Below are 26177 nucleotides of genomic sequence, written 5' to 3'. Positions count from 1 at the left end.
AAGCATGTATTCCTTGCTTTAAAATTTAAAGTTAAAGTTATATGTGCAACTAAATATCAGATTATCCATAAACTTTCTCTAGTCATGCAACCTTTTAATTAAAAACACATCAGAAACCTCTGCTGCCATCTTTCTAGCATAGCATCTGCCACGTGAAGAGTGGGTTAACTCTGTGGTTTAAGGGAAGTGATGTGCTTGCAAAGTATGTTTCTAAGCTACAGACACTTCTGCCCAAATGAAATTTGAATCCCAGTGCTAGAGACAGATAAAATGAGAGAATTTCTTTCAGGGAGCCAGGGAGCAGAATATGTTCCTCTGATTTTTTTATGAAACCCAGTTCAAAAGCCGCTTTTCTACTAAAGAGGACTTCTTTTCTGTCCAGGAACTTCCTGCAAGAACTTTGCGGAGTGAACATACATGAGTCTCCCCTTTGATGACGCATCAGAGATAGAGATGGTTCCTCACGCAACTATTTGCTCTAAATGGATGCCAGTAAGCTACCCACTATAGCCTCCTCTTGGGAATGAACTTGAAGGAAAGGCTCACTTTTTATAGTATTTCTGTATTACGTGATGACTACAACATGTTTGTATTACTAGTCTTAAGATTAGGAATCAAGAATAGAAATGCAATAAACACTAGATACTAAAGAGAAATGATGTAGAATCATTGTAGTGTATAAACTATCAAGAGAGAGAAAGCTATTCCTTTGTACCCTAGTTTATTTTCTATTGCTGTGATTAAAGACCAAGCAAGACCATAGACAACCTAGGGAGGAAAGAGTCCCTTTAGCTTCTACAACCATATCATAGTCTATAAAGGAGAGAAAATGTGTTAAAAGGTCAAGTTAGGAACCTGGAGGAAAGAACAAATACAGGTCATGGGGAATTACTACTGTTGGCTTGCTGCCCATGCTTGCTCAGCTACCTTTCTTGAACAACCCAGGAGCACTGGCCCAGGTATAGTACAGCTTACAGTTGACTGAGCCCTCCCACATTAATCATTAATCAAAAGAAAAAACATGCCCCACAGACTTTCATACAGTCCAATCTGATGGAAGCAACTGCTAGGTTGATGTTTTTTCTTGCCAGTTGAGTCTAGCTCCTCTAAAACTGATTTTAAAAAAAAAGAAATAAATAAACCTAATCAGTATACATTGAAAATGACAGTGCCTGTACTGGATAAATATACAATGTACTTAGGAGCTGTTTCTTAGGGAAGCAAAAGAAAAACTAAGAATCAGGGATGGATGTACTGGCTAGTTCTGTATCAACTTGACACAAGCCTGTGTTATCACAGGGAAAGGAGCCCCAGCTGAGGAAATGTCTCCATAAGATGCAGCTGTAAGGCATTTTCTCTGTAAAGGGAACTGGATTCTCTAAGAAAGCAAGCTGAGCAAACCAGGGGAAGCAAACAAGTAAGTAACATCTCTTCATGCATCAGCTGTTGCTTCCTGACCTGCTTGAGTTCCAGTCCTGACTTCCTTTGGTGATGAACAGCCACATGGAAGTCTAAGCTGAATGAACCCTTTTCTCCCCAACTTGTTTCTTGGTCATGATGTTTGTGCAGGAATAGAAACCCTGACTAAGACAAGGAACATACCATATTTAAAGGTAGTAGTTTTCAGATATGAATGTTTTAAAATAAAAACATGTACTGTGTATATAATGTAAGTGTAGGAGAAATGTTGGAAGTGGACAAATATGAATTTTAGAAGAGCATCCATATCTGGTAGTTATTTCTTGCTGCAAAAATATAAATTTAGGTAGCATTGGTTATATTTTCTACAACAATAATTACGCCCTTTTTAATTTAATAAATCAAATTTATTATTTGATATTTGTATGTATTTATAGGATGTACATTGTTTATTTGACCCCTAATTACCCTCTCTTTCTACCATGGCCCTCTCACTGAACTTCCTCTTCCTCCCATCAAGCCCTTCTCCTTTTGTTATGTCAGTTTTGCTTAGACTTGGTTTTGTTGAGTTATCCGGTTAAATTAGGGTGACTTCCATGAGCCTGAAGAAACATGGAAGCCACCATGTTTGTGAAGAAGCATGGATAACTATACTACTGAAGAAAACTATTCTCTTTCCCTCAATAATTATTAATTTCCAGTGGTTCCTCAAGATGAGAAACCCGTCCCCTTATCCATGCTAAAATGATGATGTTACTAGCCTTAAGATTAGACTTGTGCATTTCTGTGATTTAATTAGAATGATGGCTGTGCTATATGCAGAAGACAGTACTTTACAGCAATCTTCTGCATCCTCTGGTTCTACATTATTCCTACCCACTTCTCTACAATGTCTCTAAGACTTAGACGGGATGGTATGAATGTCCCATTTAGGAATGAGTATTCAATGGTCACTAACTCTTATATAATTCTATCTTCTAGCTATATCATTACTCTGGAATCCCATCCATGATGGGGATATGAAGATTCTTATTCAAAGTGAATGCAGCTAATACTATTTAGTATGTGGCCCCATGTAAAGTCTCTTTGAATGCTGATCCCACCTCTTCATTTGTAATAAGGAAATACTAAAAATACTCATGAAAATGAGTTTTGAAGATGAGAACATAGAAATGGGATTACCGCAAGAGACCAAGAACTCCATGCATTTTCTAGTCTCCAGGGACCCATGGACAGGGTCTGTGCTAGCTAATTTTAAGTCAACTTGGCATTGGCTACAATCATCTAAGAAGAGGAAACCCCAACAGAGAAAATGCTTTCACAAAATTTGGTTGTAGGGAAACCTGTAGAGAATTTAAAAAAAAAAAAAATTGGTTGATGTGGGTGTCTAGCCCACTGTGGGTGAAGAAGGGAGACAGACTGAGCAAGCAATGGATATCAAGGCAGTAAGCAACTCTCCTCTGTGGCCTCTGAATCAAGCCCTGCCTCAGGATACCTGAACTGTCTGTGTTCCTTTCCTGATTTATTTTTGGTGATGAGAGGTGTAGTTGAAAAGTAAGTCAAATAAACCATTCACTCTCTGAGTTGCTTTGGTCCTGGTGTTTCATTGCGGCAGTAGAAACACTGACTTAGATAGGATCTGTATTGATGAATGTCTGAAAAAGTAAGCTTTGGGCAAGGACACCAGGATCCTTGTGTAAGCTGCTTTAGTTGAGGAAATGTGAATTAAATTCATTACCCATGCTAACTTCGATTGACTGGTAGTGAGTGATGAGGTCTTGCCTCCAGAAGGAATCTGGAGCCACGATTAAGTGATTGATTAGCAATGTATCTCATGGATTTGGAAGTGGAGAGCGACAGTGTGACCACACATAGTTTCCTTTCATCATTCATTCGTTCCTTCTCTCAGCTAACATTTATGCGCTGTCAACTGCATATTAGACATCACTCCAGCCACCTGAAATTCTAGCCGCTGCAGTGGAGTAGCTTGGAAGAGTCCTCTGGATAAAATATCCTGTGTGGCCCAATCCTCCCTAACTCCCTGAAGAAGAGAAGCCTCTTAACATTTGCTTAATCCTGGCTGAGACCCAAATAGGGACTGTCATTTTTTTTTTTTGTTTGTTTGTTTTTGTTTTTTTTTTTTGTTTTTTTTTTGAAATCACAGAGCAAATGCAGAAGCAGAACCAGAGCCCTGTTCTATGGTCAGAGTGTGCACTTCTCAGACTTGCAGAACCTGTTCTACTTTCTAATTGTTGCTGTAGCCCTTGCAAAGCCAGACTCCCACAGTACTCATCAGATCACTGTTTCCTTCCCTCCCACAATCCTGCTTTCTGCTGTCCTTCTGAGAGCAGGAGCGACCTTCTGTTCTCTGTCTGGAAGCAAGGAAGGAGGTGAATGGGGAGCAACTCTCTAGAGGCCTATGGACTGTGGAGAGATGTTTTAAAGAGGCCAAGAGAACAAAGAGGAGAGAGAAAGTGAGGGGGGAGAGAGAGACAGTAGGCGGCCCAGTATTGGCAGACCAGTAATTGGTTACTTTGAATGGTCAGCTTCTCCAGTCTCCCTCCCTGGAGGAAGCTAAAAGGAACAAAACTGAAGAAGGTTTTCCCACAAATTAGTGAGACTAGACTTGAAAACTCCAGTCACACCTGAGCTCAGAGCTGAGGGTTTGATCTTAGAGGCCCCATAAAGGAAGCAAAGTGGGAAAGGACTAAGGCTTCAGGCAGGCTGTAGTTCCAACCTCAGCAGCTCTCCCAGGGAACCCTCTCCCTCGAGGGCTCCTGCAGAAGCCTATAGCTGGGAAGAGCTTCACAGATGATTTCATTCAATCACATCACATTAAAGAGAGAGACAGCTCAGAAAAGAAGAGAGGCTTTATAGTAACATCAAGCAGGATGGGTACCAACTCAAGACTTCTGTCTATGACTTCATCACCCACCCACTGGTTTTTATGAGGTTTTTTATTCATAGGACTTTCTGGTATGCAGAAACTTTACCCCATCCCTGTCCATTTTAACCAGCACACAGAACATTCAGTGCCTTGAACTTCAGGCCTCCCAAAGCAAAAGGGCCCACAAAACCCTCCCTACCTCTGGAAGCTTCCAAGGCAAGGTTCGTTATAGTATACAAGGTACAGAAAAGGTTATGAAGACAGCTGTTACGTTGGCTAGGGAAAAGATCTTAAAGGAGGTAATATTAGATTTGCGTGAGCCAAGGGGGGGAAATGGTAGACATTGAACTAGGAAGAAGGCGAATTATTTAAGAGTTTGTAGACCTTGAAAGTGAATTAGGATTTTTATCTTAAGAGTAATTGGAGGCCTTAAACAAGGAAGTAGCAAGAAAAAATTTGCTTCCTTTGAAAAGGTTGCTCTGGCTACTTTGCAGGAGGTGTGGCCAGCTTTTTATATAAACAACAATTCCTAAATATTTTTAGCTTTATGTGCCAGCCAAAGAGCAATAGTGGCCACAAACTACACAGAACCAAAGGTGTGTGGTTGTGTCCCAGCAAATTCAGTTTTGTGGTCACAGGAATCGCAGTCTCATATCACTGTCAGGTCAGAACATGTTGGATGGCTTCTGACTTCTCAGCCTTATTTCTGATGAGTTAAGCAGATTACAGGCCATTCAAATTCAAGTAACGCAACCCATTTGAACTAGGAGCCATGGACTACAACGAAAAAGGAAAGAGAAAGTTATCAGAAGACCAGTGCAGTGACTAGTGTTGGGGTGGCTATGGTTTGAACGTTGGTGATATCACTGGGAAATATGAGAGATGGATTTTCCAAAGTGAATTTTTCTAGAGGATTGGGTAATAAAAAAGTGAAAGCAAACAAACAAACAAAAAACATGAGGCAGAAGAAAGAAGGGGAGGTGATTTCATAGTTTAGTTTAGATTACCGATCTCTTGAAATGGAGAGGTACAAATTAAGTGAGTTTAGGGATCAAATCCCATACCACTGTGTTCTCCTACAGGAATTAAAAACACCAATCATTAAGGTTTCTAAGTAAGATATAGTTTGCTTATTATTATTTAGATTTTAGGTAACTACTTCGATGATATCTTCCAAATACTGCCTGTGACTTGTTAATAGGAAATAAATATTCACCCTTTCGTGATCTAAGTCAAGCTTCCTTCAATACCTTGTATTGTTATCATTAGTTGTAGCAATCATAGCAGGTAGGTATAAGCATCCCAGGGGAGTAAATCTAAGTGTAAGGAAAGGAAAAGAAGCAGGGCATCTTTGATGAAGCAATAGGGATAAGGTGTGCTCTAGGAGGAGAGGGAGTGGTCCTTCTACCCTAAGGTCAATAATTCAGCCCTGTGCACATCATCAGTGAGGTTATGGCCTCAGGTGAGGCAAGGAACATCAGAAGGTCATCTGAAGTCATGCTCGAGCCAGGGCATCTCAGGAATCCCCGCATGGGCATGTAATTTTCAGCCCTTTGTGCTGACTTGCCCCTCATGCCCTAGCAATTCTTGCCTTGACACTCTGGGCTAGACTGTAACTCACAAGAGATGCTAACTTCACACAGATGCACACACACACACACACACACACACACACACACACAAGCTTGAGTTAAATAGTCCTTTTCCTTCTGCAAATCTTGGAAGCTCAGGAGTCTGCTGCTGATTATGAATACCTTGAGAGAAAAGGTCCAGGTAATTGTAACAAAGACAGCATAGACTAGGCAGGCAGACTCTCCTCGGGACACCTGGATGGAGTACTACTGCTCTTATGGAAGGCATCAGGAGGTCCTAAATGCTGGTCAAAGTATCAGTGCTACTGGATAGATACTTTCTCTTTGACACCTGACCTTTATTTAACCACTAAGCCCAGCAGACATCTTCTGTGCCTTTTCATGCCATCTCACCCCCTTCCTCCCTCCACCCACAAGCACCACAAAAATGATTCCCCCAAATGCAGCTATTACTCTGACTGGAAAGATTGTTTTTTTTTATTTACTGCTGATTCTGCTAATGGAAATGTTCCTTTCTTTTATGGCTGCTTTCGAAAGTCGCTTGTGACTTCCCTTTGTGACTGAGAGCCAGGCTCTGTCAGCCAGCCACTACCAGCAGGCAGAGGACCATCCCCCACCTGCTACACCTACACTCACCATCCTTAGACTACCTTACTCAGTACTTCTCTGCCTAAAGTGTCCTCAGACAACCCCAGAGTTCCCTCTCGCCCTCATCTCCCCATAGCTGGCAGAGATCAATGGCCAGTTTCATGCTTTTGTGCCTTTCTGAGGGAGGAAGGGGGAGGGAGAAGGGAGGCATAGGCAGTGAATCCAGACTTAGAAAGAGGAGGAAGGAATAACTGGAATATACATTTATAATTTATTTGTACCCCTACCTTCTCCCCTCCCCCACAAATCAAATCAAAACAAAACAACATAGATCCTGGGTGGCAAAGAGGTATAAAACATGCTGGGCTATGCTGGGCACTCAGGATCCCTTTGAGAATCATTAGACTTGGTGTAAATAAAAATTGTACACAGTGCTGGGTTTAGACTAATGGTTCGCTTGTGAGAGTTCACCAAAGTGAAACAGGAAAGAAACCCATATACATGATCGTTGGAGTCCACTCACTTTATTGATAAGCAATCAGAGGCTGACTTACAGAGATGGCATATATGTCCTAGCTTAGGCTAGAGTGCCTTGGAGATTCTATATCAGGTTTCAGATGCCCAAGACAGGTACATGCTTCACTTCAGCTCACTGCTTCTCCATAAGAGATGGATTGGATTCCATAAAGGTTTTTGGGGAAATGAATAACTCTTTGCTAATTCAATAAAGGATCTATTTGTCTGAAACTCAAAAAATACATATCTTATTGTTATGTTCTAGAAGAGCATGCATGATTTCATGTGTATAGCATTCTAATATATAATATTTTGTTCCTTGTATTCCACTTGCAAGGTAGGAAACAGAAAGTTTGTATGATACTGCCAAAAAAGCACAAGTATTAATGTTCAAAATCAAAAAACTTTGAACACAGGAGCAACAAGAGACTGTACCCAGCCAAAAATCAACTATACACCTCAAATACCAGTCACACAGGCATTTCTAGAAAGGGAACATCAAACATCTATAAATTCCTGGAAGGACAAAGTCAAAAGTCTTCTATAATGCTACCTACAGCACAAAATTCGGAAGTTACTAGTGAATGAGAGGTTGGAAGGGCCTGGAGGATGAGGGGGAAAATGGAAGATGGGGAAAAAAAGAAGAGGGGAAAGGAGGTATGTGTTCTCGAAGACAAAAAAGAAATGAAGTTGGCATTCCAATCATGTTTGTGGATGGCAAAAACATCCAGAGAATATGAAACAAGGCTCAATGTTCATGGCAAAGAAGTACCGAGCGCTCTCTCTCTCTCTCTCTCTCTCTCTCTCTCTCTCTCTCTCTCTCTCTCTCTCACTCTCCCCCCCCCCCCCCGTGTGTTTGTGTGTGGAGAATCTAATTCAGCCACATGTAGCACAGAAACAAGGTGCCTAGCTCCCGTGGGCCTGTAAGACAGTCACATAATATCTCCTACATGTTGAAATTTCTTGGTAATGAAAAGTGGACAAAGAGAACAAAATTTCACAGTTTCCCTAATTTTGGGCAGCAAGAAAGGCAGAGGAAATGCAAAAGGAGAAGCAAGCAGACCTTGGTTTTATAATAGCTTTGTAATCGTTATGCAGTTTTGAGTATGTTCCTCAGCTTCTCTGAGGTCTATACTTGCTTGTCACACACACATTCCACATCTGACACTCAACACTGTGGGACATGTAAAACAGTGGCAGGCAGCGGGTGTTAAATGGAGCATAATTATTGTCAATAGATGGTCACAATTTCTAGGACAAGGTTAGTTACTGGACACCATTAGAGTTTTACTCATCCTTGGTTGCTTCCTAGTTGCTTTTCCCTAAAACAGAAAGATTGCACAGTGAATTAGGAAATCAGTACACATAGAATCTAACATCTGCCCTGACTTAACTTGCTAAGGACATCTTGCTCCCTCCCTCTGAAACTGGATCATCTCAGAACATGTTGACCATGTTATCTTCTGAAATACCCATTTCCTTGTTTGCCAGAAGACTCAGTTCTAAGGCTTTATTTGGTTTCCACACCTTTAAAATAAGTCCTGTACATGGAAACAGCTCTCTTTTCTCAAATTCTGCTGTCTCTGTCTTGGGATGCATCATGCACATCCCTCAGATGAGGAGAGCGGAAGTAACAATGGAAAAGGTTCTTGGAGCTCTGCAGAAAGAACCTCATGTAAAAAAGAGGTGCCAGTCAATCTTAAGGGAAACTTGCCATTGGAGCACATGTCTAGTTTTCCCAGTGTGGTTTTAGAAAAGATATATAGCAATCATGAGGTTCTCCTTGTCTATAATCTGTAAGCTCTGCTATGCTAAGCACACAGTGAGACACTGTAGTAAATAAATAAGTAAATAAATAAATAAATAAATGAAGTATGTCTACTGACTCCCTGGGGATTGCATGGCGAAGTATCACAAGGAAGCCAAGGAAACATGTGCTGTAAACTTTATCCTAATTCTACCCCAAGCATTCCCCCTTCTTCATCTGAGCATTCTCCTATCTCCTTCTGCTTCCATTCTTTCTCCTCACAGAGAAGTGCATAATGCCTTCGAAATGCAAGTCAGAGTCTGGCGTTCTTTCCTCTAAGATCATGCACATCCCATTGCACAGGAAATGGAAGCTAAAATCCTGACAGTGACCTGTCAGTTAATGTGTGACTTAGCTCCTAACCACCACCTTGCCCATCCCATTCCCACTCTATCCTCTATCCTAGGCTGTGTGCTGGATTACCCAGCTGTGTTTCTGAATCAGGTCTTTCAGCGGCTGCTCTCTGCTTAGAATATTCCTACTTAGATTATTTTTGGACAATAATTCAATTATCCTAAGCCTTTACTCCAATTTCACATTTTCAATAATCTATTCACTCTATGATATTTCATATTAAGACTAAGTCTCTCAACTCAGAACTCTGAATTACTTTTGTCTTTCATTTGTTTATTCTTTATAGAAGTTACATACTTTAGAATTTGCTTATCACATATAACTTTGTTGTTATTGAACACACAGATATACAATCATATGGAAGACAAGCCTCCTGAATGCAGTGGTCCATGTAATTGACTCTCATATCCCATGATCCCAGAGAAGTCAGGCACATCAAAGGTGTTTGATAGCTCTCCAGTAAATGACTGCAGCCAAGATGGCTTTTATACTGACAGGGAGTGGTCAATGCTGATACAAAAAAAATTAGGAAAGGCAACAGTGAAAACTTGTCATTAGAACTCAATCTTACGTGGAATGTGAGAAGGGATTTTCTAAGGGTGTTAGTGAGGCACTTAGAGATTGAATGAGAAGGGATCTTGTAGATTTAATAGCAGGTGATCTCATGAATTGACTACAGGGTTCCTGAATTATGGTCTAAGAGCAAGAACAAAATGCCAGATGAAAAGACCCATTATATTTTGGGAGGACTTATAAAATCAAGTGTATACAAGAGACTACCTAGAAAAGAGACTTCTAGAGGCAAAAGAGTGAGTCGAGTACTGAAATTGCAGCACAGAGAACTGCCACTGAGCCCAAAAGTATCCTTAGCAATGCAATGGAGGAAGTTCTTCCCCCTCCTGGTTAAAATCTTATATTTGGATAATGTCATTCCCAATTTCAACTTACAGACTTGGCTGAATCTCCATCCTAGTGTGCCAGTGGTAAGACTACAGATATCTCAGTCTTGAACTAAGTCTTTCTGGAGGTTGTTGTCCAAAATAACGATCGACAATAGGAAGAAAAAGCCATTGAAAGCAGACAGCAAGTGGTAGCAAGCAGAGCTGGCCCTGCAGAGCACTGCTGTCTGCCTCCTCATGGGGCAGAGAACTGTTTGTTTGCTGCATGGAAGGGAAAACCAGTTCTCACTATAGTTAATCTTCTGTTGTCACTAGCCGGTCAGTAAGAGACCTAGGGGAAGTATCAGCACAGCAAACCAAGCATGTGTGTCAGCTGCAACCCAACCACAAATATGACCATTCCTTTTTGTAGAGAAAAGAAGACCTCTCCTGAAAACCCTCTAAAGAAGAATTCCCTTTCTCCAGGACAAAAATTTGACAGGACTGTTTTGGAAAGACTCGAGCCAACCAGATGGATATTTGGATAGGAAACAAATCCAAATTCCCTAAGGAGATTTTTTCCCCTTGAGAGATATATTTATTTACTTTTATGATGGAATAGGGGGAAAAAGACTGGTATACTTCACAGAGATGCATCAAAGTTAGTCTTCTAACCTGAAGAAGTCTAGCACTATGAGACAGAATGTGAAATTTAAGAGCCCTGGGGGGAAGCAGTGATTGATCTCTTTACTCGACTCCTTCCCTTGTCCAGGCCTGAGACTTACTACATAACATAGAAACAGTGGATCCAATCCTTTCTGACAGTTTATAATCAAACGAGACAACATGATAACAGTTTCAGGACATCACTTAAGGGTCACTGCCAGTTTCCAGCCCACCTCTTCTCAGAATACATGTGCACATCCTCTAGAATCAGATAAGACCTATGGCACATCAAACAAGGGAATGAGAAGCAAGATTTGCAAGAAATGTAGTCACACTTCCTACAACAATGAAGCTCTGCGTAACACTAAAGCCAACACAGACCTGTTATACCATTACTCTCAACAACCTCCCAATGTACATCACATCATCAAATTTGCATAATGTAGACTGAAAAGGAAAGAGACCTTCCTTTCTCCCTACCCCATTCCCTTCTTTGCATCATGGTGCTCTCTAAGTGCAGACAATGATTTCTCTCTCCCTTGAGTGTTAAATAGGTTTCCTTAGGTTTGAGCCAGAAAGAAGTTGGGTGGAGTGTAGGGAAAAAGAAGCCAAAGGGGAAGGAACATAAACATACAAATCAAGAGCTCAGTTAACACAGCCCTGCTCCACTACAGTCTCCAAAACCTTTTTGCAATTATCCCTCATCACAGCAGGATGGACACTGAAATTTGATGGTTACCCGAATATATCACTTCATGACTGGTGGACTACAAACATTGCTTGAAACGTAGCATTATTTTGAGATTGTTTTCCCTTTTCCCATACCAGAATCTCTCACAACTGAACAATAGAATTGCTATTTACAAATATTCTGGAGTCAGGATTCTTCAAGAGATACAGCTCACTTGTAATCATTGTTGCTCCTTCCAAATGAAGGGTGAGTCTTCAGAATCAAACCAGCCATGAAAACGGAGATGTATTCTCTATGGACAAATGTCCCCTTTCTAATGTTTGAACAAAAGCTGCTCATTTCTCTGTGGACAGTGACCTCATCGTTGTCCAGCATGTTTGTACTATAACCGTGAGGTCAGCACATGAGCTGCTGGACAGCTCCCCAGCCTGTCCCTTCTTTCTATCTTTGCCTTTAGGACATTTTGAAAGTAAGACTCCCCAGAAAACACAGATCCCTTACTGTGCACTGGTGACATTTGAAGGAAGCATCTTCAGCCCTCTGTGACCTGTTCTATGATTAAACTCTCTGCTCGTAGCCATCCTCGGTGAGGTGCTGAGTCCTTTAACCCACCCTTGAGTATCAATTTCTATGAAGACTTCCAGACACTGTCACTGGACTGGCCATTGTACTGACCACCTTAGCATTTCATATTATATATTTCTCTTCCACCTAAGCTGACCAGTTTCTTGCATGGAACTTCCTTTCAAGGGTCCAGCAAAAGAATTTGGCAAGTTCATTTAAAGATAAACACAAGGACGGTGCCTTTCTTCACATCCCTACTGGCTATACATTACAGTGTTGTTCTGTCAGGTTTATACAGTAGAGCATATTATGCATAAAATAGCTGTGTGATACACAGGTTCACCTCAGAAGCCCTTCTACTATTACCGACACCCCCATGTTACCAACAATGGAAAACAGAAGTGAGAAACAGGAGGAGTGAGTCAAAGTGAGAGAGGAGGTCAGAGCACTTCAACTTCATAGACACTTTACACTAGAGAATTATTTTAGGGCTCATCTACCCACTCGTTAAAGCACAGAAAACGGAACTTCTGGAGAGATAAGTGACCTATTCAAGGTCACAGCAAACCATGGCAGAGATGATTAGAGTCTAGTACTAAGTTCCCATGCTACATTTTAGCACTCACATTCCCTTCAAAATTCCTTCTACAATCTTCCTTCCACATGAGCTCAATTTTTTTTTTCTGCTATAGAAAGTGTGCACAAGTTTCCTCAAATCTACACCTATGTCTTTCTTCCCTGATGCCACACCATCTCCACACACATAGGAACCATGGAGCAGTGTTGCTGTTGACAGCCCAGAATCCTAGGACTTGATTATTAAATTCAAGTACCACTTTCAAACTCTACTATTTGGCTCCCTGACAGACTGGCAATTCCTACAGAGATGGTTTTCTTTTCTTCTTGGTGATGCCTAGAGCATCTCTATCCAATACCTTGTCCTGTATAAACAGCACATTTTGTTCAGAATGCCGGCTTGACATCTGCCAAGAATATAAGCAGCCAAGAGATCAGAATTCCAGTTCTACATGTATTTACAGTTCTGCTTTCTACTGGAACCTCTAAGAATGTGTTCTCATCTATCAAATGGGATTTCAGTCGTCCGCACCCCATATTATCTTGTGTAGATTAATAATACATGGCAAGAATAAAATTCTCAGCATGACATTAAAGATTCAATAACTACTTGCTATTCCTTGATCACTTTTAGGGACATTTTACTTTGTCAATGCCATTGACAAGATCGCATCCAAAATAAGAAGCCCAGACGTTGAAACTTGGGAGATCGTTCACATCAAAAATGAACTCCCTTCTACAGAAAGCGGGTTTGATTTAATGGGAGAATACAGGGGGGAAAAAAAAACAAACGGAAGGCACACACAGAAAAAGAGTTCTGTAGAATGACCAATCTCAAAGCTAGTAAGTCTAATAGGGGGGAAAAACAGAATAGAATAAGAGAAGATGACTTTAGTGAATAAAGATGCTAGACATGTATGCAGAGAATTATAGGGTCCCTAACTAGCTTTTTGTATTTTGGCAGCCATTAATACAATCAGCAACTCTGAGCCCAGGACCCAAGTAATGGCAGAAAAAGCTTTGCCAGACAGCATCATCCCCTAGTGGTGGCTACATACTCCCCACTAGTGGCAGGATTTGAGCCCTGAATTTACACACACAGCTGTCACCCCTCCCTAAAAGGACAAAGTTGTGGTGAAAAGCTAGCCTAATGGTCCAGAAGCAAAAGCCGCACAGCAGAACTAAAGGTCCAGAGGTACAATGGGGTTGCCTTAGAAGCTTGAGGAAGAGGTGCGTATAAATAACTCGCACTGCCCACCCCCTCCTGGTGCTGCCACCAGCCCTCATTGCCAGCCAGCCTGGCCCTCTACGAGCTCATTGTGTACTCCATGTTTACGTGCAAACAGTCTAAGACCAACACAAATAAAAAGCCCACGTCTCCCTACACAGCTCCCGCTATACCCTGCCATCTGCTGAGTACCACGCTAGCCAAATCCCTGTCGGGAGCTCTTGAGCTGCCAAAGCAGGACTCTGGGGTGGCAAGAGGGGTGGAGGTGAGAACCCAGTTCCCTGTGTGGGTCCAAAACTGCTTAGTACAGCCGAAGAGGCAAGTATCAGGCCATTCCTGGGGGGCTGAAGGTCGCCAATCACTCAGCTCCCGGCTGCGAATCGGTGGCAGGCTCCAAATGGAGGGTATCAGGGAATATCAAGCTTATTCGGAGGAGCTCAAAACTTCCAGCTCAGGATTCTGCTGACTCCTACTGAGGCACCCATCCTTTTGAAAGCTAAAGTTTAAAATGGCATAAACTGCTGGCTCCAGGAATTTGGCGGCACCTCTGGAGCTAGCTGATACTGATAGTCACATCTCCAAGGAGCTGGGATGCTCTGGAGTTCTGACAGTGGTGTCATTACCCATAGGCCTGCACTCTTTCTCCCTCACTTGGATGGACATTCCACTCCTGGCATCTCATAATATCTCGAAGGGGAGCTGTCAGAACGGAGGGAAAGGGGACTGATGGAATTGGGTGAGGATCGCTTTTGTGTGTTGGGAGAGAACACAACTACATGCCCTTAACTTACAGGAATTAATGTTGAGCGTGAGGCAGCTTGGTGCCCTCAGGAACCCCACCTAGACCCTCATGTACCCTTGCCTTGGATGTGGGCAGCATAGGTGCATATAAGGACTACTGTGAGCTTGTGTGCATGTGTCTATGCATGCTTTTCTTTTCATGCGAGCGAGGGGGAATGAGGAAGGAGGAGGAGGAGGAGAGAGAGAGAGAGAGAGAGAGAGAGAGAGAGAGAGAGAGAGAGAGAGAAGAGAGAGAGAGAGAGAGAGAGAGAGAGAGAGAGAGAGAGAGAGAGAGAAATTGTGTCTCACTCTAGACACACTGCCACCGGAAGTCCCCTGAGAACCCACCCATAGTTCTTATTTGCCTGCTCTAGAAAGCTCACACACTCAAGTCAGAAAAGCACAGTACCCCCAAACCTAGTAGTTAGCTTGGCTGCTAGCTTGAATGCGTAAAGGGGAGCCAAAATCAAAGGGAAAAGAGGGCGGTATTAGAAAGGACAAAAAACATCGGGGTTTCCAGAGGAGGGAAGTCTAGTTCATTACTCTGTAATTCTTTTCCCCCGAGAGCAAAGAGTTAACCTCGGAGGCCGGCTGGCTTCTAAGTGTGCCAACCTCTGAAGCCCGCCACTTCCCAACACTAGAACAAGATTCAGATTCCCTCACCACACACACACACACACACACACGCACACACACACACACACACACACACACACACAAAACAACGAGGACTCTAAAGAAGCGTTTCCACGCGAGCCCTTGGCGCTTCTCACGCAGTTTTTGGCTTGACTCCGACAACCAATCGGGCCTCGCGCCCCCAAGAGGGGAGGGGAGGGCGAGCGAGCAGCGAGCGCGGGAGAGCTAAGGGGAACAACATTTTTGTAAACGCTCTCTGAAATAATTAAGCTATCAATTACCCGGGTGGGAAATCAGCCGCGCTTCCCACAGCTCCACGGAAGGGCCGACTCCTCCGGGATTCGCGCTGGGAATCAGCAGGCGGCAGGCTGCTGGCGAACTTTCTGATTAACTTTTTTATTTGAGGCCCCTACCCCCATCAGTTTCCTCTTCTGTCCTTTTTCTTGCTTTTATAATTATCAGCCCAGGAAGTGAACAGCAATGACAAGCCTACTCGCTACTAGGAGTAATGGGAAAGGGAAAGCAAGGATGGAGGGAGAATCTAAAAGTGTAGATCTTGAGCTCAGAACCTTAGTCCTCAGACATTAACTCAATAGATTCCAGCCGCAATTTACAGAAGGTCAAAACCAAAGCTCAGAGGGGAAGCGACTTAACCAAGGTCACCAAGCCCATGATAAAGGAGAGCTTTTGAGGGCTGGGTCTTTTTTTCTTCACGTAGCTACTCTGAATTGATCCTAGGAAAACCGGTCTGAAAGGGCAGGATCCACAACTTGAGACCTGAGAGAGGGGGCGGACTACAGGAGCTGTCCAGAGGACCAGTGCGCGGCGTGACCATGAACTGACTTCAGGACAAGGGTCTTCCTTGCCCAGCCCCTGGTCAGAGCTCAGTGAGCGACCTGGGCTCTCCTGCGTCCGGGATGCGAGGGGCGGAGCTCAGAGAATAGATTGTAAGACTGGGAGCCAGGTCCCCGCTGCGGGATCCTTGGCACACCCCCGGGGCTCCCAGAGCGCGCTCTCCAGGACCTCCTGCCCCACACTCCTTTACAACCACCTGTGAGCCCTCCCGGTCCCCTCGGCTGCCCTTTGCCAACCCTGACTGGGCAGCCTGGAGCGGGGATCCCCCAGGGCGCCCCCACCCGTCTGGCATCACTCAGGGGTTCTGCGTTTCTTGGGACTCCGCGTGTGCAGTGCCTACCCTTACCCAGGGTGAAGAAGGGCAGCTCGGTGTTGTCCAGGTCATCTTGTACCGCGATGCGCCCAGGGAGCTCGTTACGCACAAAGAGCAGGAGACGAGACTCCGCGGCTGTGCCGGCCGAGCCCGCGGAGCCAGGGGACGCGGCGGCGGCAGCGGCAGCAGCAGCTCCGGCCGCGGCCCCGGTCCCGGCCCCAGCCCCGGCCGCGGCCCCGGCGCGGGCACCGCTCCAGCCGATGTCGCTTTCCTGCAGAGCGGGCAGCGTGGAAACCGTGACGGTCTTGAGGCGGCATGGGCTGTCGGGCTCCCGCGAGGCGGCGGCGGCGGCGGTGGCGCCGGCCAGCAGCGGCGGCGGCGGCAGCAGGAGCAGAAACAGCAACAGCAGTGGCGGCGGCGGTGGCGGCGACGGCCCCGGGTAGAAGCCGAGTCTCGGCCGCCCCCGAAGCCCCAAGCCGGGGCTCGGGCTGTGCCGGGAGCCGGCGGCGGCCATGGCGGGAGGGGCTGCGGTGCTGCGGGCGCTGGTGACGGCGGAGAAGGAGGAAGAAGAAGCAGTGGTAGAGACAGCGGACACTGAAGCGAACCAGGACGCCCGAGCTAAGGAGCCTAGAGAGCCACTAGCCAGCAGCCCCCAGCTCGGGGCTCCGCCTCCCGATCAGCCCTGGACCGCCCCCCCGCGCCGCCTCCCCGCGCCCCGCCACCGCTCCCCCCCTTCTCCCGCACCCCTGGCGGACCCTGAGCTTTTCGGAGGCTCCGCCTGGCTTCGTACAGGTCCCAGTAGCTCCCTCCCCTTTCTCAGGATTCCCCTAAAGCCTCCAGTGCAGGGTTCTTCAGCTCCAAAACCCATCTCTAAAATTCTTTACACTTAGGGGCCCCTCTTGTGTCTCCTCTAATCTCTCTTGAGTCAAATCAACTGACTTATCTTCACCCCACCCATGATTCAAGCCCCAGTACACCTGGGGAATCACCCTAGCCAAGCCTTGATCAGGCCTTCCTGGGGGTTGAGTGCTCCCCTGGATAGCCAAGACAACTTTCTCTTCCCCACATCAATCTCTAGAATAAGTCTCTACAATCTTTTACCCTGTTCTATCTTCTGAAATAAGTTACCAACAGGCATCAGGCAGCCCTCCCCAACCGCTTGTCTGAAATCTCACTCTAAGGGAGGACTGCACCTCACTACTCCATGCAGGTCTGGGTTGAAGGATACTGAACACAGAAGCTAAGACTTTGATCCTTAATACCCTCCCCATCATTTGACTTCAGCTGGGCTGCTCTGGCCCTTGACTGCCCTCCACTCAAGTCTGGAAGCCAACACGGGCTCTTACACTTCCCTTCCGGGATCCCTGCTTCAAGCTTGGAGCAGCTTTACTTGGCTGCTTCTAATCTCAGTGGGAAATTCCTGAAAAGGTGCTAGGAAGACAGAGACCTTTCCTGGCTCCCTAGGTTTCTGGGTCCTTTCCCAGTTCCTACAGGGAAAAATGCTGTTCACTCACCAACTCTGCTCACAGCACACACACACCACACACACACAGACACACACCACACACACATACACACACACACACACACACACACACACCACACACACACAGACACACACCACACACACACACACACACACACACAGACACACACCACACACACACACACACAGACACACACACAGACACACACCACACACACACACACACACCACACAAACACACACACACACACACACACACACACACCACACAAACACACACACACACAGACACACACACATACACACACACACACACACACACACACACACACAGAGACACACCACACACATACACACACCACACACACACACCACACAAACACACACACACACACACACAGACACACACCACACACACACACACACACACACACACACACAGAGAGAGACACTTCTCTGAGATTCAAGTTTAACTATCAATCTGGGTCTTGGAATATAACACTCTGTGACCCGTGGGCTGATTCCAGTTTCTAACCTAGATACATCAGACCTGTACCCAAAGGGAACTATCACCTCTGTGAGAAAGGAGCCTGCCCACCCTCCTTGCCTACTAAGACTTTTCTTCATCTTCTTGCGTCCTTCTCTTCTGTCTTTCATCTGTGCGCTCATGTCTTTCTTCCCTGCGTTGACTTTAATCTTACAAAAGCTTCCTCCCTATAATTTATGAGCCATTTCCCTCCTCTGTGGAGCTTGACTGTTTCTTACTGCAGTCTTACCATTGAGAATTTTGTTTGGTTTGGTTATTTCCCCCCCCCCTAGCTTTCCCCCTTCTGCCTCTTACCTTTCTCATTACTCTTTCATTTTCTCCTCACCATTTAAAAAAAAAAAATGGTTTCAAAGCCTTTGGATAAAGGCAGATGACTAAAAATACAGGGAAAATGTAAGTCTGTGAACTTCCCTACGTTTTAGACATGTGCAGAAGTAAGCTCTCAGTGTAATTATAATCCTGTGAGGTGGTATCCATATTCCCTTTTGCTTTCTTTTTTGTTGTTGTGGTTTGTTTGTTTGTTTTCCTTGATAGAAAAAAAAAATGAGATCAGGATATCAAGGAAGTAAAGAAACTTTCCCAGGTTACTTGGCTAAAAACCTGGATCCAAACTCTCAACCTCTAAGTCTTACTTCTTTCCATAAAATTGGACTGTCCTCGGTGACCTTGTAGGTTGAGTTTTCTTGGGCTATGGACTTTGTAAAAAGCTTCTCCCATCTCCACTTACTTATCTGTGAACCTGAGGTGTGGATGTCTGTGTGTATGTGTGTGTGTGTGTATGTGTGGTGGGGGATGACATCTAGCCTTTCAAGTCCCCTGGTTTTAAATGGTCTCTTGCCTTTCTGCTGCTGGCTCTAGTTCATTTACTCCTCCTGATATGTTGCCCTGTCTCCTTCAGCCTCTGCTTTGTACCGGTACAATCCGCCACTATCCTCTGCCATGGGGCTTTCTGATTCTCTATGCCCCTTTCTTCAAATATGCTGACATAGTCCATTTATAGAAGTGCACACTAGGGGAAAAAAGGGCTCCCTTATGTAAGGCAGAGTCTGTGGAAGTCCTTCATGGACCTCTGATACAAAGGCCTGTCAAAGGAGACGAACACTTTGATTCATTCATTCATTCATTCATTCACCAACAAACTTGAGGATGTGGTGATGGATAAATATAATTACTACCTTAAAGAGAACTAAAAGGAAAAAAAAAAAAAAAAAAAAAAAACTACCGGATGAGGGAGGTCTAGGGAGGGTACCTGTGCAGAAATATCTCAGGTTCCACAGGCACACAAACAGGAAGGGAGACTTGGTGGGTTCTTGTGATTACAACGTGGGCACATCAGAGAAATCTTCCCAGAGATGGTGACACTGAGTTTAGTCGTAACGAACGGAAGCCTCCAGTGGGTATCCCAGGTTAAAGCTCTACCCAAATCCTTAGCTTCTGAATGGATCTTTTACCTGCATCAGAAAGTGCTTTGTAGTCAGACCAAGAAGAAGCTAAAATTTCTAGATGCTTTATCAGCCTTCACTGCAGACTTTAGGGTTCAGCCTCACTACTTCTGATTCAAGGAGGGGAAGAGGTAACATGCAGAATCCATCAGGGGCCAGTGTGTCAACATCTGGAGCAATTACATCTAGATTTCCTTGCTTGTGGAAGCTGTCTCACTCTTTGGAGCCTATTGTCTTAGTATAAGGAAATGCCAGTCCTGGGTAAATTGCCCCTTCTGGTGAACTGTATGATTACTGTTCCAATAATATCTCACCAGGCCGGTTCAGTGCTGTGATTTTTATTAATGCCCCTCACTTCAGGGATTCTGAGGCCAGACCCTGGACTCATTTGGTGATTCTGTATGATCTAATCTCACGGAATTTGGGATTCTCTTTTTGCTTAAATTATTCAGAATTAGTTTCTGTTGCTTGCAGCTCAGACATCTGTCTGAGAAAACAGGAATGTAGAAATGGAAGGCAAAATGGGCCAAGATTATGGTGGGATATGAGGGAGGTTCAGTGAGGAGGGGGAGGGAGAGAAAGGGGAAAGCAATACCGAAAAGTCTGCCAATGAGCACAGAACCAACTGTGTCCAATCTGCGGTGGTGACCAGCAGAAAAGAATTAAGGTTTCCAAGCACATGCACTCTGACTGCAGAAATTACCCGTAAGTATGTACCAAGGGATGATGATAAGTTCTCCCTTACATATGTTAGGTGCTTGATAAATTCTAATTACTATTTTGATACATGATCTCAGAAACATCTGGAGCCAGACTCTTTAATCTACAACTCAGTCACAGATGTGAGCTCCCAGTCTCAAGAAAATGGGAAAGTTAGTGTCAATGCCACACTTTGCAAGCGGCAGAAAACAGATTCTTCAACTTTCCTGTTACCTGCCTTAGACATCCCTTGCCCGCACCTTGCACTGTCCTCTCCATGTTTAAGCCCTTGTGCTTGTAGTTGGTGCCATTTCTCCTTCCCCCAGGGCTTCTCTTTCCTGCTAATGCCTATACACTTTCTTGTTGGCACAGATAGCTGTACATCATCATTCATTTCATGTCTTCAAGCCTAGATGCTCTAGACCTCCATTTCTGACTCAGCTAATCTCAAATTTCACTTGCCTTTAGCTCCTTGCTTTCCTCCCCCACCCCCAAAAAAATGCCTTTTGCTTAACCTGTTGTGTTTCACCTTGGTGGATTTCTATTTATCTCTTCCATCCTTTCCCAAAAACCTATTCCATCTTACAAAACCTTCCATGGTCACTCTACCTGGGATGGTTGACCAACTAGAGACTGGGAAGGCAACTTTCGATTAAACACCAACTTAGTTATTTGTCTATGAACAGAGGTCACTTAATGGTACCTACTGACCCTTTTGATTTCTCATTTGTGAGATGGGCAAGACACTCCCCACTTCTCTGGGTCATGATGGGAGTTAAATGAGACTATGTGTAGGTGACTGTCTCACAACTATGCACTCATTAATGTCAAAAGTAAATCCAATCATCTTATTGCTGTTTTCTCCCCCAGTCCTCTGCTGCAGAATCTTCACCATGACCATTTGGCCCCGTCACCCTGCCCTAGGCAGAAATCTCTTTCTTCTTATCCAACTACTTCAAGCTCCTGAATCTAGCAACTTCACACACACACACACACACACACACACACACACACACACACACACACACTCCTCCACTCCCGCAGACATACTCCTTTGCATTCAACTAGCTAACCATACTCTCTATGTATTAATTAATAAATTATGTTCTTTAATATGACCTCCCAGCCAGCTTGTTGCTCACTCCGTTTTTCTCCCTCACATCCTCTTATGGTTTTAGCACATGTTTTTTGAGTCAAGCTTATTCAATATTTTAATCATAGTCAACTCACTAATTAGTTTAAGGATGTAGTTTTCCACTTCAACTGTGAGCTTTAGGATGCCAAACATGTACACTGGTGGGGGAGGGCAGGTCACAGTTAGCAAAATTATTTCCTTGCACGTATGAGAACCTGTGTTCAATCCCAAGGAAGTGCATAGAAAGCAGATCATGGTGGCATATTTTTGTAACACCAGTGATGAGAAGGCAAACATGGGGGCGGGGAGATATGGGACTTTGTTGGTCAAAAGTCATAGCCTTCTGGGTAAGCTATAGACCAGTGTCTGAAAGAAATATTGTGTGTGGCCAGGGGTAAGGGTCATCAGTACAATGACTCCTAAAGTTCTTTTCTGATTCTTACATGTACCTAATGTGCATATATTTCCACCCACATAGATGTATCCACCTATTCGTGAACATGGAGAATGACACACACAAACAGCAGAGCTATGTGACTTGTCACTGTGTGTACACCTGAGATAGTAGTCATCAGAGTGTAGGCACACAAAATAAATATTGTGCCAACAAATGGTAGGAGACATATTAAGAAGTTGCTGTCTTCACAATAGCCACTGTCCATATGTCCACAAAGAATAAAGTAGATTATATATATATATATATATATATATATATATATATATACACACACACACACACACACACACACACACACACACACACACACACACACACACATATCCCTCACCTCCATCTTTCTGTGATTCTAGTAATTTCTAAAAAGTAGCTCTTCTTTAAGCCTCAAGATAATCAGTAGGCCACAAATAAAGTTCTGTTCAGAAAAAAACGAACAGTATCTCAGATTCCATCTCTACTCTGTCTGAGCTCAGTCTTCCATTAAACCTCTTTGTGCTCCGGGATCTCCACCACTTGTTTTCTCTGGTTTCAATCACTGCCCTCTCTGTAACTCACATCCTCCATTTAATCCGGGTTTGGTCTGCCCAGCACGTTGTCTCCATCCATCAGGGAGCATAGACTCTTTCCATTCCTTCCTTCCTTTCCCCCTCTTAGTCTCTGTTCTGCCCATCCATGTGCTGAGCCCAGCCCCATCCAATCAGTGACATTACAGTCGATCTTAAAGCTTTTTCTTTTATTGTTACTGGATCTAAACTGTAAATATATCTATTCTATTACTGCTATCTATTTCTTTGAAACAGATAGAGTTCTTTCCTGGTGCTAGAAGCTCAAATTATTTTTTTCTACTACTTACTGGCTGGCTAAATTCTTTGTAAAGTCTCATAACTCTCTCTAGGCTTTATCCCTTACCCGTAGGAGAAGGTAAGGAGGAGGTATTGTGAGGCAGTAGAGACAAAGGGAAGCACCCAGGACTGTTTGGCATGCAGCAGTAAGTCATCCCTAATAGTGCTGGCTTGTTTGTTCCCACCTACCAAATAAATAATTATTTATTTGGTCTGTCTGCCACCTCTGTCTCAAAACTTTTCATACCATTCCTGCTAGGTCTCATTTAGAGCAAACTTTTCCCATTGTCTCTAATTTCTTCTTCTTCTTCTTCTTCTTCTTCTTCTTCTTCTTCTTCTTCTTCTTCTTCTTCTTCTTCTTCTTCTTCTTCTTCCTCTCTCTCTCTCTCTCTCTCTCTCTCTCTCTCTCTCTCTCTCTCTCTCTCTCTCTCTCTCTGTGAAAAAATAAAAGGATATTTTAATCGCCCATGTCATTCTTCATCTCTCCTTGCGGCTACTGAATGATTTCTGCTTCAGCTCAAATTTATTATGTTTATGCTTTTTCTTCCAACTCCTGCCTCTTATTACCCCTTCCTTTCCCTGTTTTGGCTCCTTTAAATCACCCCCCCCATTCTTTGATTTACAAAAATTCTTTCACATAATTCTTATGGTGGGAATTTTCCCAGTACTCCTTGAGAGTCTCTGTCCTCATTCATTCTGTTGCATCGGTTTCCAACCCCCCTCCCGGCCCACTCACCTTTAATTCATTGCCATCATTCACTTGCTTGGACCAAAATCTATGTACCTGGTTGCCTCTTTAATCATTTAACCTATCCACATCTCTCCTCTGTTACTATTGGAGTCTTTCATCTTTTACATGCATTAGTGAGTAAAACTTGTTTGGACCTATTCTTACAAATCTTCATCCTGGTGTGTTCAGAGTTCTTTTTCTGAGTCCCAGAGAGTCCTCGTTTCTGAAGCCTTTTCTTCCTGAGGTGCTGTTTGAATTGGGGAGGGGGTAAGGCCTGCGGTATATTCTTTGTATTTATTCAAGCTGAACGCTAACCTAGTACATTTAAATAAATATTGCTGATGAAAAGTGTAAGCTTTATTCTCTGCACTGTTCTCCTCTCACTGGACCATTTTCCTTCCTGTAGCCCATTATTTTTATTGTTATATTTCGAACAGAATAGAACATCCGCATATGGTCATTGTTTCCACAACATTGACTGGTGCCTACTATGTGTTAGGCAGCCAACGCTTTTATCTCTCTCTCTCTCTCTCTCTCTCTCTCTCTCTCTCTCTCTCTCTCTCTCTGTCTCTCTCTCTCTTGAAAGAGTATAGATTGGGATTTAAAAACCTTGCTTTACATGCGAATCATTGGAGAAAATGCAGGCTTTGGAAGATGCTCAGCAATTTACATGAATTAAAACCTATCCGACTTTGAGTTGTGCAAAGAGACTTCAGTGTCAGTGGTTAGGAGTGCCTTCTATTATAGCAGAGATAGGCACCAGTCCTTTGTAGATACGTTATATAATATCTGTCCTCTCTGCTAAATTATAGCTTCCATACGTATAATGATTCTATCATTCTTGTCACCAGCTGCCTGGTATATCTGAGGCCATCAATAATGACTGTAGAACAGATAAATGAATGCATACCTACAGGTTAGAAACACAATTTCTTGCATATCAGCACACTGCATTTGAATTTTGGCTGTACCAGTTGATAACCTCGTGGACTAAAATATAGGAGGGAGAAAAAAGACAGTGTCTAAGATCCTGTACATTTCAGTGGTGTTTCACTTTCCTTCTTGTCAATTTCATATGTGTATATGATGAGGCTTCATTCCAGACCCTCTCAATTGTTCTACCTTACCTCTGCACCACTGCTAACCCCTTCCTTTCAGCTAGTCCCCCTCCGATTTACACAGGATTTTTTTTCTTGCCTGTCTGCTGTAGCTTGTCACAGCACAGTCGATGTCATGATGGTTATAGCCAGGAGAAGGTATTTCCTAATGTCAACGCCTCCCAACATATACTTTCTTTGGCCTTTCCAGTAGTTTCTCCTCTGCCTTCATATCCATCTTCCAGAGGATGTTGCAGATATGACTTGTTTAGAGCTGAGGTGTCAGCAGTGCCATGTACTTTTGTATGCATGTTCTTTTCAACTTTCACATAATATCTAACAATCGTGGAGGGCAAACAACCAGAATATACACCCCGGCCCTCCCACTTCCTTAGACAAGTAGTCTATCTCTGCAAGCATCATTTCCCCATCTAAAATCTCAAATGATTCTGGGCTTTAATGACAGGTGCTAATTGACTGGTGGCCTAAGGTAGAGAGCATCAGGATGGTCTGCATTTACAGCTTCTTTAAATTTTGTGACATCAGGGACATCTCATTGCTTTGACTTCCAAATCCAAACTTCACTCATTTTGTTTTTGTTTGGCTTTGTTTTGTTTTCTGCTGTCTCAAGGAACTTTACATGGATTTGAGTCCCAGAGCCATGCCTGCATGTTTCTCAGGGAGACAGAGGCCACTCCTGCTGCTGACCCAGTTAGCAAGCTATATTTGATGACTATTGTGTGAGAATTCGCAGACTCAGCAAGGCTGAGATTCTGCATGTTCTCTGTGTCCCTTGAATGTGAAGCCTCTCTGCTCCATCCTCTTCTAAGAGGCTTAGGTTGAAGTTATGGGAAGTGACTCCTCCCAAATCTAGGACACAGCTTTGTCTTTAAATTTAGACTGTGGTCTACAAGGGTAAAAAGAAAAGAAAATAAATTTAAAATAGCTTTTATTTCTTCTTTGTTCCTGGCTTCTCTTCTCCTATGTGTCATGGAATACCACAAAATACCATTTCTAGCTATGGAGGGGACTGTGAAGTGTGATTCCCAGAACAAAACCCCATGTAGCTCTTATCTAATCAAGAGAAAACACAATAATAAAACTAAATATGTGTTGGGAGAATGAAGAGAAAGGGTTGCTATATGAATTTCCGACTAAGAGAGAGTAAGAAAAAGAGAGAGAGAAAAAAGCGCAATGACAACAAAAGAACATATGAGTGAAATTTTAAAAATGTGTTGTGCTAAACAAAAATATGACTCTATGAAACAGCATGGTGAGTATAGAAATAATTTGTAAGAAAGTGACTAGTGGTTAGAAATGATAAAGATGAGTAGGACTTAAGGTTTATGGCAAAAGATGTAGGAATTGAAGACAGCAAGAACAATGGGCCAG

General features: G+C 43.7%; 1 protein-coding gene across 4 annotated transcripts in view; it reads right to left on the bottom strand.

The window, feature by feature from the left end:
- Positions 1-16885, bottom strand: part of ASTN2 (astrotactin 2) — a gene marked incomplete at both ends in the record, with an annotated part of 945572 nt that extends 928687 nt beyond the window's left edge. For 3 of the 4 annotated variants that reach the window (XM_080940100.1, XM_080940099.1, XM_080940101.1), the window contains one exon: positions 16384-16864. In XM_080940100.1, the coding sequence (XP_080796226.1) occupies positions 16384-16864 (481 nt within the window). Of the gene's footprint in view, positions 1-16383 lie in introns of all 4 variants that reach the window. The other variant, XM_080940102.1, reaches the window with a different exon arrangement.
- Positions 16886-26177: the final 9292 nt, after the last annotated feature.

The sequence above is a fragment of the Micromys minutus genome (genome assembly GCF_963924665.1).
Source record: "Micromys minutus genome assembly, chromosome: 28".
Taxonomy (NCBI): Eukaryota; Metazoa; Chordata; class Mammalia; order Rodentia; family Muridae; genus Micromys; species Micromys minutus.
Note: the sequence above shows the minus strand (reverse complement) of the source record. Positions and strands in the feature narration are given on the sequence as shown.